The following is a 17,224-nucleotide window of genomic DNA, read 5'->3' on the forward strand; positions in this document are numbered from 1 at the left end:
AATCACAATCTTCCTTTTTGTTACGCACAACGAGTGTTTACGCTTTGAATATCAAAACAAAAATGATTTACAAATCTGAGCATCAAATTAGAAATGTTTAGGTACCTAATTCAATAAACTGGGAGATTTCGGAAAATCCCTAAATTAGGAACAAAACTATTAGCCGTTTACCTGCTGTTAAGATACAATAAATTGTAGATAGATTTGGGGATTAGATCATAAAATGCAAATGAGCGAACCCTTAGCGATTATCCAATAACTGAATGCCTCAGTGACCGAGACTTTCTAAGAATGTTGAGGGCTACTTAAATTGATCTTCTTTGAAATTGTAAATGTTTTGTACCTGTAGAGATTACGTACTTAGATCATTTATTGATTAAAATGACTACAAAATTTTATACAAGAATTGAAATATATTGGTATGTTTAAAAATTTTCAAATACAGTATAAAAATCTGAACTTTTATGCACTTTATGCAAACTTTTATACAAATATGCCAAAATATGAAATATTTGCATAAAATATGCACAATATGCAAAATATGCAATATGCATATTTGCCGAAGTCTAGTGATCGCCAACGTCGGATAATTCTTATAAGGCACGTGAAGAAGATACTGATACACGATATGCTTGTATTTGAATCATATCTTTATTAAAGTAATGTTTTTAAAATTTCGGATTCCCATCTCTAGTCGATGTGAAAAGGTGTTTAAGTCACAATGTAGTCTCTCAGTTTTTAGCCAATTAAGAGTGTTTTAAACACAAATAAGTAGTTTGTGAGTAGTAGTTGTTGTGATTAAAAACACATAGAAATAAGTGAAAAATATAAAAATATAGATTTTAACAACTAGTACAAAATATATATTAATGTAATTAATTTAATCTGTACAGATGAACCCAGTGAATACCAGGAAAAAAAGTAAACAATAGATATCCAAATTGTAAACATAGAGGTGGACGTACGTGTCCCAAAATGGTTCCAAGATAACTTGAGGTGTTTAAATTATATTTAACTTCAACAGACTTTAAATTAGATAATAAACAGTACTGAGAAGAACTGAGCCCCTGAAGAGTCGACATTGGCGGTGGTTCTAAATAATAAATAGTGCGTAAACCTTCTCTTCCAAACAAAAAAAAAGTTCTGTTACATATCTGGTTTTAATATGAAATTCATTATAAAAATTTTTTTCCTGGAATAAACTTCTTATCAAAAATACAGAATAATTTATACCTAAGTGGTACGTACCTTCAAAATCATATTCAAGAAGTATGAAGAAATTGTTAAAATTTAAAAAAAGATTTATTGTAAGTTTTGAGAATGTCGTACTCTGGATATTATGTATACTTACTATGAATCTTTTTTACAATTTAATGTATTTTATAATCGTTAAAAGAATCTGACAACCTAGGTATTATGTGCATATTTTTCATTTGGAATGGAATCCTATACTGTTATTATTTAATCAATTTAACCAATATCTCTTGAAAAACGTTAATTAATCCTTTTTTGGATACTAAACCAGTACCTAACTTAGCATAGTGAGGAGGTGCTCCATCTTGTTGGAAGTGCAGCAAATCTTCGTCTAGAGCTAGGTTGCTTTGATCGTCCCTTTGGTTATCTAATTCATACACAGTTAAAGGCTGGATGGTGTTTTTCAGCATATCGAGATAAATATCGCTACTTAAATTGTCTGGTATGAACAAGGGGCCAATTATAGGATCTCCTAATATTCCTGCCCAAACATTCAGTTTTTCAGGATATTGAGTGTGACCTTCTGTGAATCGATGCGGGTTCGCATCACTCCAGTACCGACAGTTTTGTTTATTTAAATTACCATTCAGCATAAAAGTACATTTATCAGTGAAACAAATATTTTTTAACATTTCGGTTAAACCCGAATTCTTTCAGTCATGAGTTCACAAAACTCAATTCGTCGGTCTGGATCATCATCGCCTAGTTCTTGAAGAATTTGTGTTTTGTACGGGTGAAACTTATGTAATTTCAACACCATTCTAATCGACTTATGTGAAAGTCCTGTCATTGCAGATACTTGACGTGTTGATGCAGTAGGCTCTATTGCAAAATTTCCAAGGACCTTAATTTGAGATGTTTCATTCAGTAATCTTGGGGCATCACTTTTTTTTTATTTTGAACTGCTCCCGTTTCTCTAAACTTTTCAACTTAATCGCGGAAGTACACGTGACTTACATTTTTGTCCGGATGCCTTTCATGAAATGAAACGTAAATAACACTGGTTCTGGGAGGCAAATATGAAAATGATCTCCACGTGTTTAGGTATGCTGTAAACCATCATGACAACTAGAACTGAATGACAGTACCGATCGTACAAATGATGAAAACTAATGACATTTCAAATTCTCAAATAAACCAAAAATTATTGAATCTGACAGAACCCAAAAAACAGATGTTTTCAACTTGTTTTGCAAAAGGGCAAATTAAGTTTTTATTTAACAAAAAAAATTCCGACGGGCACTTATCAATTAAAATAATAGTCCGGGAGGTAGCATTACAAATACAAAAGTCATAGTAAGCCGGCTGATATTAACACAATGTATAATTATTAAACAATAATTATACAGGGTCATCAACAGAATCAACAAAAACCTCATTAAATTTTCCATTTAAGCCAAAGTTTCACAATTATTGCTTCACCCTGTATAATTATTTTTTATAATATTGGATAGCATTTATAGTCTTTTCAATGATGTATCACAAGTAGGAGTTTGCAATTTAAACTTTTTTGGTTGTGGTGGGTGGGGCCTAGGGGGTTGATGAGGGTGAGTTCTCTTTCATGTCATTTTAGTTACCCCTTACTATCCTAGAACCAATTTCAAGCATTTTTCAATATCAGCTTTTGTTCGTGAGATATAGCCCATTGTAAGTTTTAAAATTGACACACTGTATACGGAAAATGTACAGAACATTGAAGAACCAAATAAGAAAGATAAACATAAAATAAAACATTACAAGATATCTAAGCATTTAAGCCAGGAAAATGAGATTTCTCAGAAGAGTGAAATGCATTACAAGGCTTGATAAACAGAGATGCAATGTAGGTCATGTAAAACAATTTTACAATCTGCAACTTAACCAGTGATATAGATCGATGCTCATTCCTTTGCATTGACGGTCTTCCTCAACGCTACACCTTATATTAACGCTATAAAATTCAATAAATCAATTTCATTCATAATATATAATGTCGTAAAACTCCTTTTTATTTTCTATTCAACTAGGTCAGCCATATACTGTATTAAAACGACTAAATAACTTTAAGATAATTTCAGACAATTCACTGTCAAATTCATTTTTTATTTGTCTTTGAATAATAAATGAAACTTTCTGTTTTAATAATTGGATGCCTGGCCAATGAAAAACTAGGCTTTTAGAATATTATGGGGAATAGGTCATAATTGTTAAAAAAGTAAAGATAATTTTTTTTTTCAGATCATTTAATACTTTTCCATTTTACTCTGCCTATTGATAATTTCAGACAATTCACTGTCAAATTCATTTTTTATTTGTCTTTGAATAATAAATGAAACTTTCTGTTTTAATAATTGGATGCCTGGCCAATGAAAAACTAGGCTTTTAGAATATTATGGGGAATAGGTCATAATTGTTAAAAAAGTAAAGATAATTTTTTTTTTCAGATCATTTAATACTTTTCCATTTTACTCTGCCTATTGCATATCTTTTCTATTTCTTTACTTTTTACAATTTAATATTTTTATTGATAATAGGCCAGAATTTTACTTTAAAATAAGTTTATTTTGGGGTCTCGATTTGCACTTCGGAAATTGTTTTTTTAGAACGATTTCCAAAATGGAAATCGAAACGAGTCAAAATAAACTTATTTTAAAGTAAAATCGTGGCTTATTCCCAATAAAAATAGTCGGGAGGTAGGAGTGGTAAACTTCTATGTCTCTTTTTTGGAGTCCCAAAATTGACATGGTCAGCAAAATTCAGCTTGTTCGTATGATTTTTAGTGGTCAAATCTCTGACGACTCTACTAATTAATAAGATTGTTGATTGTTGATTAAATAAAAATAATTAATGAAAAACTTACTTGTTCTCTTTCTACTGGAGTAACAGGCGCTGAACTATCTGGAATTTCTTCGTTTTCTTGAACTAAAGATGGCAGTGGAGTACCAGGTAGATTCATATGAGAGTCATCGCTAAGTTGTGGTCCAAATGCATCCTTCATGGTAATTGTACTTGAAGTATTCGACTAGAATAAAATGTAAAATATTATTATCATTAAAAAAATAAAATTAAAATCGCTTAAACACCGATATTTTAAATAAAGAATGATTTACAAAGAATAAAATTATTTTATAAAAAGATCCTTGAGAAAACATTGGAATTTAACATTAAAACCCATCATCTATTCGTCCACTTCAAGGCCGTATACGACAGTGTCAAGAGAACAGTACTATACCAATCAATGCGTTAGTTTGGTATACTAAAAAAACTTATCCGATTAACTAGAATAACAATGTCTAACTTAAAAGTCAGCGTTAGGATACGGGGAGAAAATCTTGATCCTTTGAGATAAAGGATGGACTCAGACAAGGGGATGCCCTGGCTTGCCTCCTATTTAACATTACCTTGGAGAAGGCAGTCCGAGACACACGGATTAGAGACGCTGATGACATTGATATAATCGGGCGTAGCAAGCGAGATGTTGAGCAATAGTTTCTAATTGGAAACGGCAACGAAACAGGTTGGTCTAGTCATCAACGAAGACAACGCCAATTACATGTTGGTTACTAAGGATCCTATAGCAAATGAGGAACGAGAAACAGCATTTGGAAGTCATATCTTTGAACGTGTTGATAGCTTCACATACCTTGGGGCATACTATGGACTCCAAAAACAATTTCACTCAAGAAATATTAAAAGAAAAACTAAAATAATTATATACAATACACTGCTGAGGCCAGTCCTCACATACGGTGCGGAAACATCGACTCTAACGCAGAAGGATGAAAGACTTCTGGAAATATTCGAGCGTAAGATACTCCGCAAAATATTTGGAGCTATAAACGATCAAGAGCAGTGGTGCAAAGATTTAATTTCGAATTATACCAACTCTTTAATGAACCAGACGTCGTAACGTTCATTAAAGCACAGCGACTTAGATGGGCCGGACACATAATACGAATGCCTGACAACATGATTGCTAAAAAGCTTACGACAGGAACACCTATAGGAAGAAGAAGCAGAGGTGGGTAGATGGAGTTGAGACCGAGGGATACTGAGACCAGAAGATGGTAACACGTTGCGAGAAACCGAACAGAATGGCGACTAATCTTCTTAGAGCAGGCCAGGATCCACAGAGGATTGTCGAGCAAAAGATCATGATGATGATGAAAATTATTTTATATATAACCTTTTAATTGCTTTTTCTGTAATTACAGGGGGTTAAATATTAATTCATACCGAGATATAGGGTAGACACCATTACAGGTTAAAAAAATCAGAATGATGACGGATGCAAATTGTTGTATGAAGGAAAAGTAACAAAGAAATGATTTTGGTCTAATTGATGATAAAAAAATGGGAGATAAATATTCTCTAAAGAATAAAATACTTAAACTGAAAGAAGACAAGAGTTTAAAGCAAGGAGAATACGATTCTAACGAAAGTAATAATTGAATAAGTATAGTTAAGTGGAAAGACAAACGCACCGTTTCTCCAATCATCATGATCCACAAACTAAAGCCGAAGTGAAAAGGAAAAACGGATAGCCAAAGCAAATTTCATGTACCAGTGTTTTAATTAAATAGAATAAAAATATGAATTGTGTGATCAACTCAAATCAACTTACGAGATTGACCAAAAAAGCGAGAAGTGGTGGGTGAGTGAAAATCAAGAAAATGATGGAAAATCTGTACAGAAGACGGCTGTTTGGCCTACTTTAGCAGGAATGTACGAGACTTTCTTGATAATAACTACGAAGACCACTGGATTGGAAGAGGCGGTCCAGTTGCTTGGCCACCAAGATCGCCGGATTTTAATCCTTGCGATTAATGTGTTTGGTGATACATAAAAGCATTTGATTATTCCGTTCCGATACAACGTGGACAACTCTGGCTAAGGATACAAGATGCTTGCAACGAATTTAGAAATAACTTCGGGGTTAGAATTCAGGATTTTCTAAGCAAAAGGACAAATTTATGCATAGAGACTAATGCTCATCACATCGAGCATCTTTTGTAACTATCTACATTTGATAATTGTTCTTTTGTCTTAGTTTCGTTCCATCATAATAAATACTTTATTTAAAAACCCTTTAAATAAAATTTTGATTCAATTTTATTTTTTGCTTCTTTTTCCAAACTTTTTTTTACGAATTATGTGCTGCATTTATTGAAACAAAAGGTAATTTATAAAATTAATCAGGGTACCTATTAATTTAACTTTCATGGCGAAAAAACGAAAAATTTTCAAATCGATTTTTCTAGAAAATGGTGTATCCTATCGACATAAAGTAAGAGTACCTTTTAGTACTAGAATACTTAAAAATTTTATAATCTAGTATAAAGAATGCTTAATAGTAAAAGACAAAAAAGTTATGCAATGAAATAACTGTTGACCTACCCAAAACGGAGGCCTATGATCGGTACTAGAAATTTGCAATTGATTGAATTGATTTAGCTCTGGTTGATAAATAATCGTACCAGTTTTCATTTTTCTAGAAGCGTTCTAGAGGTATTAAAAAATAACTAATTACAAGGCGCCATCTTAAAAGAGCTCTAGCTCCCTTAGGAAGCATTTTCGGACTAGGTGAATTGGGTTAAATTGTCTTAAAATTATCTGAGGAATCTCTAGTCTTCGTTTGTCAGGAGAGTTTCTGGACACCCTGTATATAGACAAGATCATTTCACAATAAAATAATATACTGTAAGGTCATATTATAATAAAGTCATAAAAAATATTAAAGCAAAATATTTTAATAAATACTAACTACTTTTTCAAACAACAGTAGGTACTACTTTTAGACAGGCGAAAATCTCAGGTTCGTTCGGAAAAATATTCCCATGAGATTTTTTACATAATTACTTTCCTGAGATATCCCAAAATAAGATTCAATAGGTCGTTCAGGAGGCGAAAAGTTGTCAAATTTTTTTAAGCAATTTTTTTTTAAGTTATACTTCTATACGCGCGTTCTACGTTGGAAATTTGTACGGGAGTGAATCGGCAACATCATTACATATGTAAGATATAGGTAAGAGAGAGACAGAAGATATATTTTCTCTCTAGAGAATAAAAATGTTCCTTTTGTAAATATATTTAATATTTATTAATATTATTATTATTATTTTTCCATTCTGTTCAGATTTGTCTTGAGCCTCGTTAAGCATGTTAAATTATAAATTAAAACTTATAAATATCTCAAGAAAACTCAAATGTGTACTTATATACACAACAAACAACAATTCAATTTTGTATCTGTCAATGTCAGACAAATTGACAGTTGTATCACGAAATAATATTTTTATTTTATTTATATTATTCGCGATTGAAAACAAAGTAGCTGACCTCTGGCGGAATAAATTTAAACTACTAAAAGTGGTATAAACAAACCAGACAGCTGTTGATTTGAATAGAATTATTAAATTTGTTTAGTAAATTTCAGCATTATGACTTCGTTAAAGTATTTTAAAACAAATCGATATTGTTCTGTTCCTCATTGATTTCATGTAATTAAATGAACTATCTTACAATAAAGTCAAGTTCAAGTTATTTATTTATGTATATACTTATATATGTCAAAAAATAGTATAAAATAAAAATTAACTTATTAAAAACAAGGCATAATATAAAATAATGCATATATTAGTTAAGACAAACATTACACAGAACATTATACTCTGGGTTCCCAGGTATACACAAAATAGGATTCATCAATACACAAGCCAGTTCCAAACATCAAAGTTCAAATTTAAGAATTCTTCACTTGAAAACTGCTTCCCCTTCAATCAATGGTCTCTTTGCTTCACCACAATATTCAAAGATATCATTTAGACTAATTTCCATTTTTAAATGATAAAAATAACTCGTCTTAAACCAAACTAAAAATGCAAAAGTAATGGTAAACATTCGACTGTTATGTTTGTTTATACCATTTATATCGGCCATGACACTGCAATCTGCCTCTACGTTCAGTTTTAATCGCGAATTGTCATGGTAAATTAAACATATGCGTAAGTAAGTTATGTATATTGTCATTTTTAAACACTTATAAATATTGCATTTTAATTTGCATTGTATTATTATATTGAATTATGTTGCAGTATATTGTATTGTATTTTTATATTAATAACAAAATAAACAATGAATTTTACTGCAGAGTATGTGTTAAAAAATTTTTGCATTCACCTCCTTTCATACATAGTATATGAAAATAAAAATATACATTTTCATCAAAATATTGATTCAATCCTTCATTTACTATACTCCTATTACAAATGTTGTTTATATACAGCAAACGATGCACCATATACCTATATACCTAATTATGTTTCTCTTGCTGCTCTCTCTTACCTATAGCATTACATATGTAATGATTGTGCAGATTGACTCCCATATAAATTTGTAACGGCGAACGCGTGTATAGAAGTATAACTTCTACCGGCAGTCCCACTGGTCTGCTACACCCGTTTTTTATTGTAACAATACATTGTTTCGGGTTATATTTTTTGGATCATTATGAACAAAAAAGGTCTTTTGTAAGGTTTCTCCAAATTTGATCGTTTTCGAGTTATAAATAATTTAAAACTTAAAAAAAGCAAATAGATTATTCTCAATTCTCAAAAATACTAGTAAAAAATAATATTTTTGAAATCATCAGCGCTTATGGCAGAGAGGGCGCTCATTTGTACAATTAGAATTCAGGCCAGCAAACAATACTTTATACCAGTGGTTCCCAACTGGGAATCCGCGGACCCCTGGGGGTCGGCAAGGTATGGCTGAGGGGTCCGCAAGATATAAAAATAAATATATAAAGAGCCAGGGAAAAAAACGATATAAGTTCATTTTGCAATTTTTTTACAAGAGTGAAAACAAAGTTTTTCTCTCTAAATCTTTAAAATTAATAACATATATCGCGCAAACTTAAAGTTATATCAAATTTTAGATCGTTAACTATAATTTTGTTTATATACCTAAAAAAATTTTTTTGTGTAAGACAGATTTGGCCTCCCCTCTTCACCACCACTGCTACTAGTTGGGACCCTACTTTGGCTTTATGCCGTTAAAATGCGTCGCTCTCTCAAGGTTGCCAGGTCTAGTGAAAATTCACCAGATTTGGTGATTTTGTAACCCATTTGGTGATACGGTGAAAACTTTTTTAAAAAGCGTAATATCTGGTGATTTTTTGACCTTATCCACATATTATAAATTTAAGTCAAATCCTCTCGAGGGCTGATATTGACAAGATTTTTTGAACTTAGAGATGAAGTTCGTGTTTTTCTTCTTGACACCAAGTACGCGGATGTTCTCACTGACTTTTCTTGGCTTTGCTTAACTACCTACTTAGCTGACGTGTTTGAACACTTGAATGTATTAAACTTAAGGTTGCAAGGGAAAAATGTAGACATGTTCAAAATTGAAGATAAGATCAGTGCTATGGTAAAAAAGTGCCAGCTGTGGGCGGCAAGGATTGAAAACGAGTCGTTCACTAACTTTCCTAATTTGAAACAGTTTTTGGAGTCTGCAGAGCAGAGTTTACCTGACCCGATAAAGATCAACGCAGCCGAGCACCTACGCAGCCTAGCCACGACTTTTAGGATATACTCCCTGAACCTGACCCTGACGATGGTTGGATTCGAAATCCTTTTAGCTGTAAAGCAATTGAACAAATCCAAGGCCTCACAGAAGAACAACGAGATAAGCTTGTGGATTTGTCGAGTTGGGGTACGATGAAGGACATTTTTAATGGCGAGAAAATAGCAGACTTCTGGCAATAGCACGCAAGGATTACAAAGAACTTGGAGACAAGGTCATGAAAAAAATCCTTCCGTTTGCAACAACCTATCGGTGTCAGCAAGCATTTTCTTCCATGTGCTTCATGAAAAACAAATATAGGAATCGGCTTGATATGCGGTCGGATTTTAGAGTGAAAGTTTCAAATTTGGAACCTAACATTACAGAAATAATGGATTCTAAGGTTAAATTCAACGTATCTCATTAATTGAGGAGTGAAAATTAAAACTAATAATGTACTTGTGTAGGTACTTTGTATTTTCACAAATAAGTCCTAAATAGCATTAGTTTGATTTATGTTTTCACATATTTTGGCTCTTTTCAGGTAACTTTAGGTTTTTTTAGGTCTTTAGGAAATAGTGGGGGTCCTCGTCATTGTAGTACCTTGATGAAGGGGTCCTTAAAAAAATTTGGTTGGGAACCTCTGGTTTATACCATAGATCTTGTTTCTCTCTCTCATATACGCCGCATCTCGAGCGCCCGTCCTGTAATAAACACTTTATTAACAATTAAAAAACAATGTTTAAAATTAAATAAATCCAAAATACTTATCGGAAAATGGTAGAACAAGGTTTAAACTTGAATTTGGGTCCTTAGTGAATTCAAAAATAAAAATTTTAATTCGTGTTTTTGAGCCTTGAAAATCGTAATTTGGCGCTTTTTTTAGTTTCCAATTGTTTATAACTCTAAAACGATCAAGTTTGAACTTTAACCTTATTTTGGGGTATATTATGAAAGTAATTATGCAAAAAAATCTCATGGGAATATTTTTCTGAACGAACTTGATCTTTTCGCCTTGTATATTTTAATATATCTGCAGCGTAATTCATTTTTATTTTCTCTATTTTTTGTTTAAAGCCTTTTAAAGTTTTTGCTTGCTTCCGTTAAGCATAAAATGAAATAAAATAATTATTATAGTAAAGAAAATAAACTTAATATATTTATTTATTGTTCGCACGTGCACAAGTACAAAGCAAATCAATAACACATATATTTATTCTATTCACATTCAGATTGGAGATTACAGGAAATACCTAAAATATAAACATTGATTCCATTTATTAAACATCCTTCAGTTATTATATATTTTGTTTAATAGGTCATCTAATAGCTTTTAGATATATACCTATTTATCACAAAAACATACATTTTCCTTTCCAGTCATTACCCGTTTACGTGCTTACTGATGATAGCTTTGAAAGATACAATCTAATAGACCCAATATAACTTTATCCGTACACAATAATTATCTAATTTTTTTATGACCATACATACATAAGTGATGGATCTACGTGGAGTATTTTCTTTTTATTTCGCCCTCAGAAATAGACGTATTGCTTGTTAATTTTTAAAAAGTTACTTTACCGTATATAGCTTGTTGACGTCATATATGCCAGAAAAATAATTTCTTATTTTTGGGTGGATATTACGTGTTGAGGTAGAGTTCAATTTTAATGAATTGGCGTTGAACAAGCTCTCCACGAATCAAAACGAAATGTGGCAAAATCATAATATATCATTCAGTTTATTACGACTTAAACGCAGAGTTGAAGATTATGCTCTAATATTGAATTTACGCCTATTAGATATAGTATTACGCCTATTAGTATATATTACGTCCATTTAATATATGTAAATCGCGAAAAGAATTACAGGAAATGCTATTAGACCTAAATACAAAATCAAAACAATTACTATTTAAATGGGAATAAGCCACAATTAAAGGTTAAAGTACGTTTATTGACATTTCAATTTCCACTACAGAAATCGTTCTCAAAATACAAACATTAGTAAATTAAACAAATTTTGTTTTTTTTGTTACTTGGTGAAAAATTCTTCTAATAATTTAATTTTATCTGACTCATTTATATTGACAATTCAGGCATATATTATACATTTTAAAGTAGACGACTTTAAAATGATATCGCCAATACTGTTGAGTTGCGCTCCTGGGACGACTTTACTTATAAGATAGTTCATTCGATTACATAAAATCAACTTTAACTTGTGCATGCACTTGAACAAGTGATGGAAACTGAATACTTGGGAATAAAACTGTCAAGCTACGGAAAAGTGGAAGAAGAAGTACAAAAACAAGTGTACATGGCAAACAGAGCAGCAGGATGTCTCAACAACACAATCTGGAGAAACAAATACCTTACAACGGAAACAAAAACCAGGATATATAAATCAACAATAAGACCGATAATGACGTATACAGCGGAAACAAGGGCAGATACGGCGAAAACACAAAGACTACTGGAAACAACAGAAATGAAAGTCTTACGAAAAATAAACCAAACTCTAAGAGACAGAGTAAGAAGTGAGGAAATACGAGCGAGATGTGGTATAGAGGAAATAAACGCGTGGACCAAAAGAAGAAAAGTGGAATGGAATCAACACATCGAAAGAATGACAGAAAATAGAATAGTACGAATAGCAAGAGACAAATCGCCAAATGGAAGAAGATCATTAGGACGACCGAGGAAAAGATGGTCAGACAACGTCAATTGAGGCTAAAAACCGAAGTAAAACAGGCATTTTGCCTATTTATAAAGTAGGAAGAAGAAGAAGAAGAACTTTAACTTGAGAATATCTATCAGAAAAGATCATAGCATGTAATTAGTCTTTAAAAAGACAAATACATGCCATGATGACAGTAAAATTCTCCTGTTAGTGATTTCATAGTAAATTATGAGGGAAAAACCAGGATAAAAACCTCATAATACTATCCCGACATGGTAAGTATTTGGTCGTGCAATTTGAAATCACTAACAAGAGAATTTTAATGTCATCATGGCATGTATTTGTCTTTTTAAAGACGAATTACATGCTATGATCTTTTCTAATAGATATTCTCAAGTTAAAGTTGATTTCATGTAATCGAATGAACTATTTTCTAAGTAAAGTCGTAGCAGGAGCGCAACTCAATAATATTGGCAATATCATTTTAAAGTCGTCTACTTTAAAATGTATAATGTATGTCTGAATTGTCAATATAAATGAGTTAGATAAAATTAAATTAATATAAGAATTTTTCACTAAGTAACAAAAAAACAAAATTTGTTTAATTTACTAATGTTTGTATTTTGAGAAGGATTTCCGAAGCGGAAATTGAAAATAAACTTACTTTAACCTTTAATTATTGAAACCCAAAAGAATAAATGTTTGAGACTATGTCTTGGTTACTTAAAATCTACTCCTATTAGTATTATTGAAATTGAAGCTAAAGAGCCACCCCTTACACTACGCAGACAGTTTTGTACAGATAAGTTTGTAGCTAGAGCTATATCAAAAAACTCCAGCTATTTAAAAAATATTCGTAACTTGAATATATTAGACTTTAACCATAAATATTGGCGTAACAAAAAAACTCCCATATACGTTGAAAGTTATAGGAAACTAACAATATTTGAAGAACAATTGTATCAAAATAAAATACCACCAATTTATACACAACCTCCTAAGACTCTCTTCTCTAAGATAATAGAAACATGTTATATGGATTCAAATCTTCCAGGAAGTATGATCAATAAAATAATTAAAGATAAGTGGCCTGCATTTCAATATATTTTTACTGGCGGCTCTAAAATTCAAAATAAAACGGGTTGTGCAACATATCACTGGAATTCTGATTACAAAGAATCATGTCGATTGCCCAATGAAGCTTCAATATATACTGCCGAACTATCAGCTTTATTTCTTGCGTTAAAATATATAGCCTCTATTGGTATGAATAATTATATCATTCTGACTGATTGTAGAAGCATTATGGACAAACTCACTTCTATCAAAACCACAAAAAACCTAAACCATATTGAGATAGAAATAAAGAAGTTACATTATGATATTATTTCCGCAGGTAGCTCGATTATTATTTGTTGGGTAAAAGGACACTCTGGAATATTAGGAAATGAAGAAGTCGACAAATTAGCTAAATCTGCAGCTTTAACCAAACATAATATAAACAACATACTTCTTCCAGTAGCAGACATAGTTAATATCAGTAGAAAGAACTGCAAACAAAGATGGCAACGTTTATACAACCAAAGTACAGCTGGAATAAACTTTAGAGCTTGCCAACCACTAATACCCAATGAGAGATGGTTTAAATATGAGACAAATAGGTTATTTATAAAAACAATAAACAGAATAAGCACTTTATAGCGCACTTTACAGCACTTTATATTGGAGTGTGGACAGTACAAACAAAGTATCAAAATGATGTATGAAAAACTAATTGAGCTAAATTGTTCATTGCCCGTCAATTTAAATACAATTATTTTTTCAAATAATAAGCAGATATTAAAATGTATCTACGAATACATAACATCCTGTAAATTTAAATTATAAGTAGTTTTAGGTATTCAAATCAAAAATTGTAAATATGTCAAAAATTGAATGTGTATACCAACATATTACTTCCTGTAAATTTAGATTATAAATAGGCTTAGGTAATAAAATCAAAAATTGTAACTAGCACAAATAGTCTGGCTAATTGGCTATGCCAAAGCCATTATACAATAAAAAAAAACCTTTAATTGTGGCTTATTCCCATTTAAATAGTAATTACTTTAAAATACGACAAAAAAATAGCTTCAGAACAATATTAATATCAAAACAAATAGGATTAAAAATAAATCTAGCAAAAATACAATAATAATAATAAGGAAAGGGTGAGCCGTATATATACTGCAATATAATTAAACTATCAAAGATGTACAATACCTATACTCCGGTCAATATAGACATTTTAAATAAAAAAAAAAACACTTTGTTACAGCCACATTTGGCACTAAAACCTTTTTGCCATTGCAAAAAATAGTGTTGGGGCGTTTTTCTGGAGCAGATGAGAGTAAAGTTTTAATCGGTTCCAGAGTATTAGCTATCAATTTTCAACCCCAGCCTTCTGGATTCAGTTGATTGCCTAGCCATGTTTGAACTTGATAGTATACTCGATACAAGTGTTGAATAGCAGATGCCGATGTTGGAGGTAGAAGACAATAGGAAGATTCAAGAAACTACAGAAAAGTGCAGTTAAACAAAAGATAGACGTTAAGCAACTGAAAAACGCAACTATACTAGAAAGGACAAGAGAACAGGTAAACAACAATCTTAGAAACATCGCTGCAAAAAATAGGAACACAGGCAATGTAGAGAATAAATGGATGGAGATAGAAAAAGCCCTTATGACAGCTGGTGAAGGCTCCTTAGCTCCAAGCAAAATTAAGAAAAAGGAATGGATGACAAACGAAATTTTGCATCTCATGGAGGAAAGGCGAAGAAATAAAACTAACAAGACAAAATACAAAGAAGTGAACCGTGAAATTAAGAGAAAAATTAGAGAAGCCAAAGAGAACTGGGTTCTGGACAACTGCAAGGAAATAGAAGAATATGATAGAAAGTAGCTTTAACATGCATAGAAAGATCAAGGAAATAACAGGTAAAAAAGTGAAACAAGCATCCATAGTAAAGGACAAAAAAGGTAAAATAATTACAGATTTAAATGAAAAACTGGCAAGATGGACAGAATACATTGAAGAACTTTTTGCAGACGAAAGACCAGAAATAGCAGTGGCAGAACCTACAGACGACACAACAGGGCCTGAAATCCTAAAAAGCGAGGTAGAATATGCTATAAGGAACACAAAAGGGGGTAAAGCTGCAGGACCAGATGAAATTCCTGTAGAATTGTTGAAACTAATAGACGATGACGCACTTGAAATAATGGTGAACCTCTTTAACACAATTTATAGAACAGGCATCATACCAAAGAAATGGCTCTCCTCTACTTTTGTCACAATCCCGAAGACGAATAACGCCAGAGAGTGTTCAGACCACAGAACTATAGCATTGATGAGCCACACACTAAAAGTATTTTTAAAAATAATTCACAAAAGAATATTTAATAAATTAGAAGAGGAAATAAGCGCCACACAGTTTGGATTCAGAGGTGGAATGGGAACACGGGAAGCTTTGTTTGGTCTGAGTGTGTTAATGCAAAGATGTTTGGATGTAAACCAAGACCTCTACGTAGGTTTCATAGATTTTGAGAAGGCCTTCGATAAAGTCAGACACCAAAAGCTGTATGAAATCCTAAGAAGCAAAAACATCGACAGTCGCGACATTAACATCATATCCAGGTTGTACTGGGGACAAACAGCAAAAATCAAAGTTGATAATGAGTTAACCTAAGAAATTGAGATTCGTCGAGGTGTGCGTCAGGGTTGTGTGCTTTCTCCACTATTATTCAATATATATAGCCAGACAATATGTCAGGAAGCGCTCCTAGAGCAAAACATTGGTATGAACATTAACGGAGAGTTAATTAACAATATACGATACGCTGATGACACGCTAACAGATAACCTAGCAAATTTATAGTTTTTGATGGAAAACATAAACACCCATACCAAAAAATATGGTCTAAAACTGAACATCAAAACGACTAAATTCATGGTTGTAACAAAGAAGCTATACACCAATGTGAATTTAACCATAAATAATCAGCCAGTTGAAAGAGTTACGTCCTACAAATATTTAGGGGTTTGCTTCACTGATACTAATGACCAGACAAGAGAAATCGAGAGGCGAATAGAGATAGCGAGACAATCGTTTGTCAAAATGAAAAAGTTCCTATGCAGCCGGGACATAAATATAAACTTAAGAACGAGAATGTTAAGGTGCTATGTTTTCTCCGTTCTGCTGTACGGCATGGAAGCCTGGACACTGAAAAAGATAAACATCAAAAACATTGAGGCATTCGAGATGTGGTGTTACAGGAGAATGTGGAAAATACCATGGACAGAAAGAGTAACAAATCAAGATGTTCTGCTGAAGATGGGGAAGGAATGCGAAGTCATAAAAACTATACAAACGAAAAAACTGGAATATCTGGGCCACATAATGAGAGGAGAAAAGTACTCTCTGCTTAGACTCATAATCCAAGGAAAAATCTCGGGAAAGAGAAATGTGGGACGTAGTTCAATACAGTTGTTCAGAGCTGCAGCCAACAAAGTAAAGATTGCTGTGATGGTAGCCAACCTCCGATAGGAGACGGTACTGCAAGAAGAAGATGTTGGAGGAAGATATGATAGTTGTACTTGTTTTTTGTTTCGCGTATTTTTTACAAAAGTTAAGTATCAGTATTTATCAATGCAAGTAATCTTGTGGAGCTCTATAAACCGCAAGAAGAAAACAAATTTCT

At 32.3% G+C, this 17,224-nt stretch overlaps 1 protein-coding gene across 2 annotated transcripts in view; it reads right to left on the minus strand.

Moving 5' to 3' along the window:
* LOC140436556 (anoctamin-4) overlaps positions 1-17,224 on the minus strand; it is a 97,704-nt gene that overhangs the window by 40,590 nt on the left and 39,890 nt on the right. For both annotated transcript variants that reach the window (XM_072525470.1, XM_072525471.1), the window contains exon 4: positions 4,094-4,255. In XM_072525470.1, coding sequence (XP_072381571.1) covers positions 4,094-4,255 — 162 coding nt within the window. The remainder of the gene's footprint in view (positions 1-4,093; positions 4,256-17,224) is intronic.

This window comes from Diabrotica undecimpunctata, chromosome 3, assembly GCF_040954645.1.
Source record: "Diabrotica undecimpunctata isolate CICGRU chromosome 3, icDiaUnde3, whole genome shotgun sequence".
NCBI lineage: Eukaryota > Metazoa > Arthropoda > Insecta > Coleoptera > Chrysomelidae > Diabrotica > Diabrotica undecimpunctata.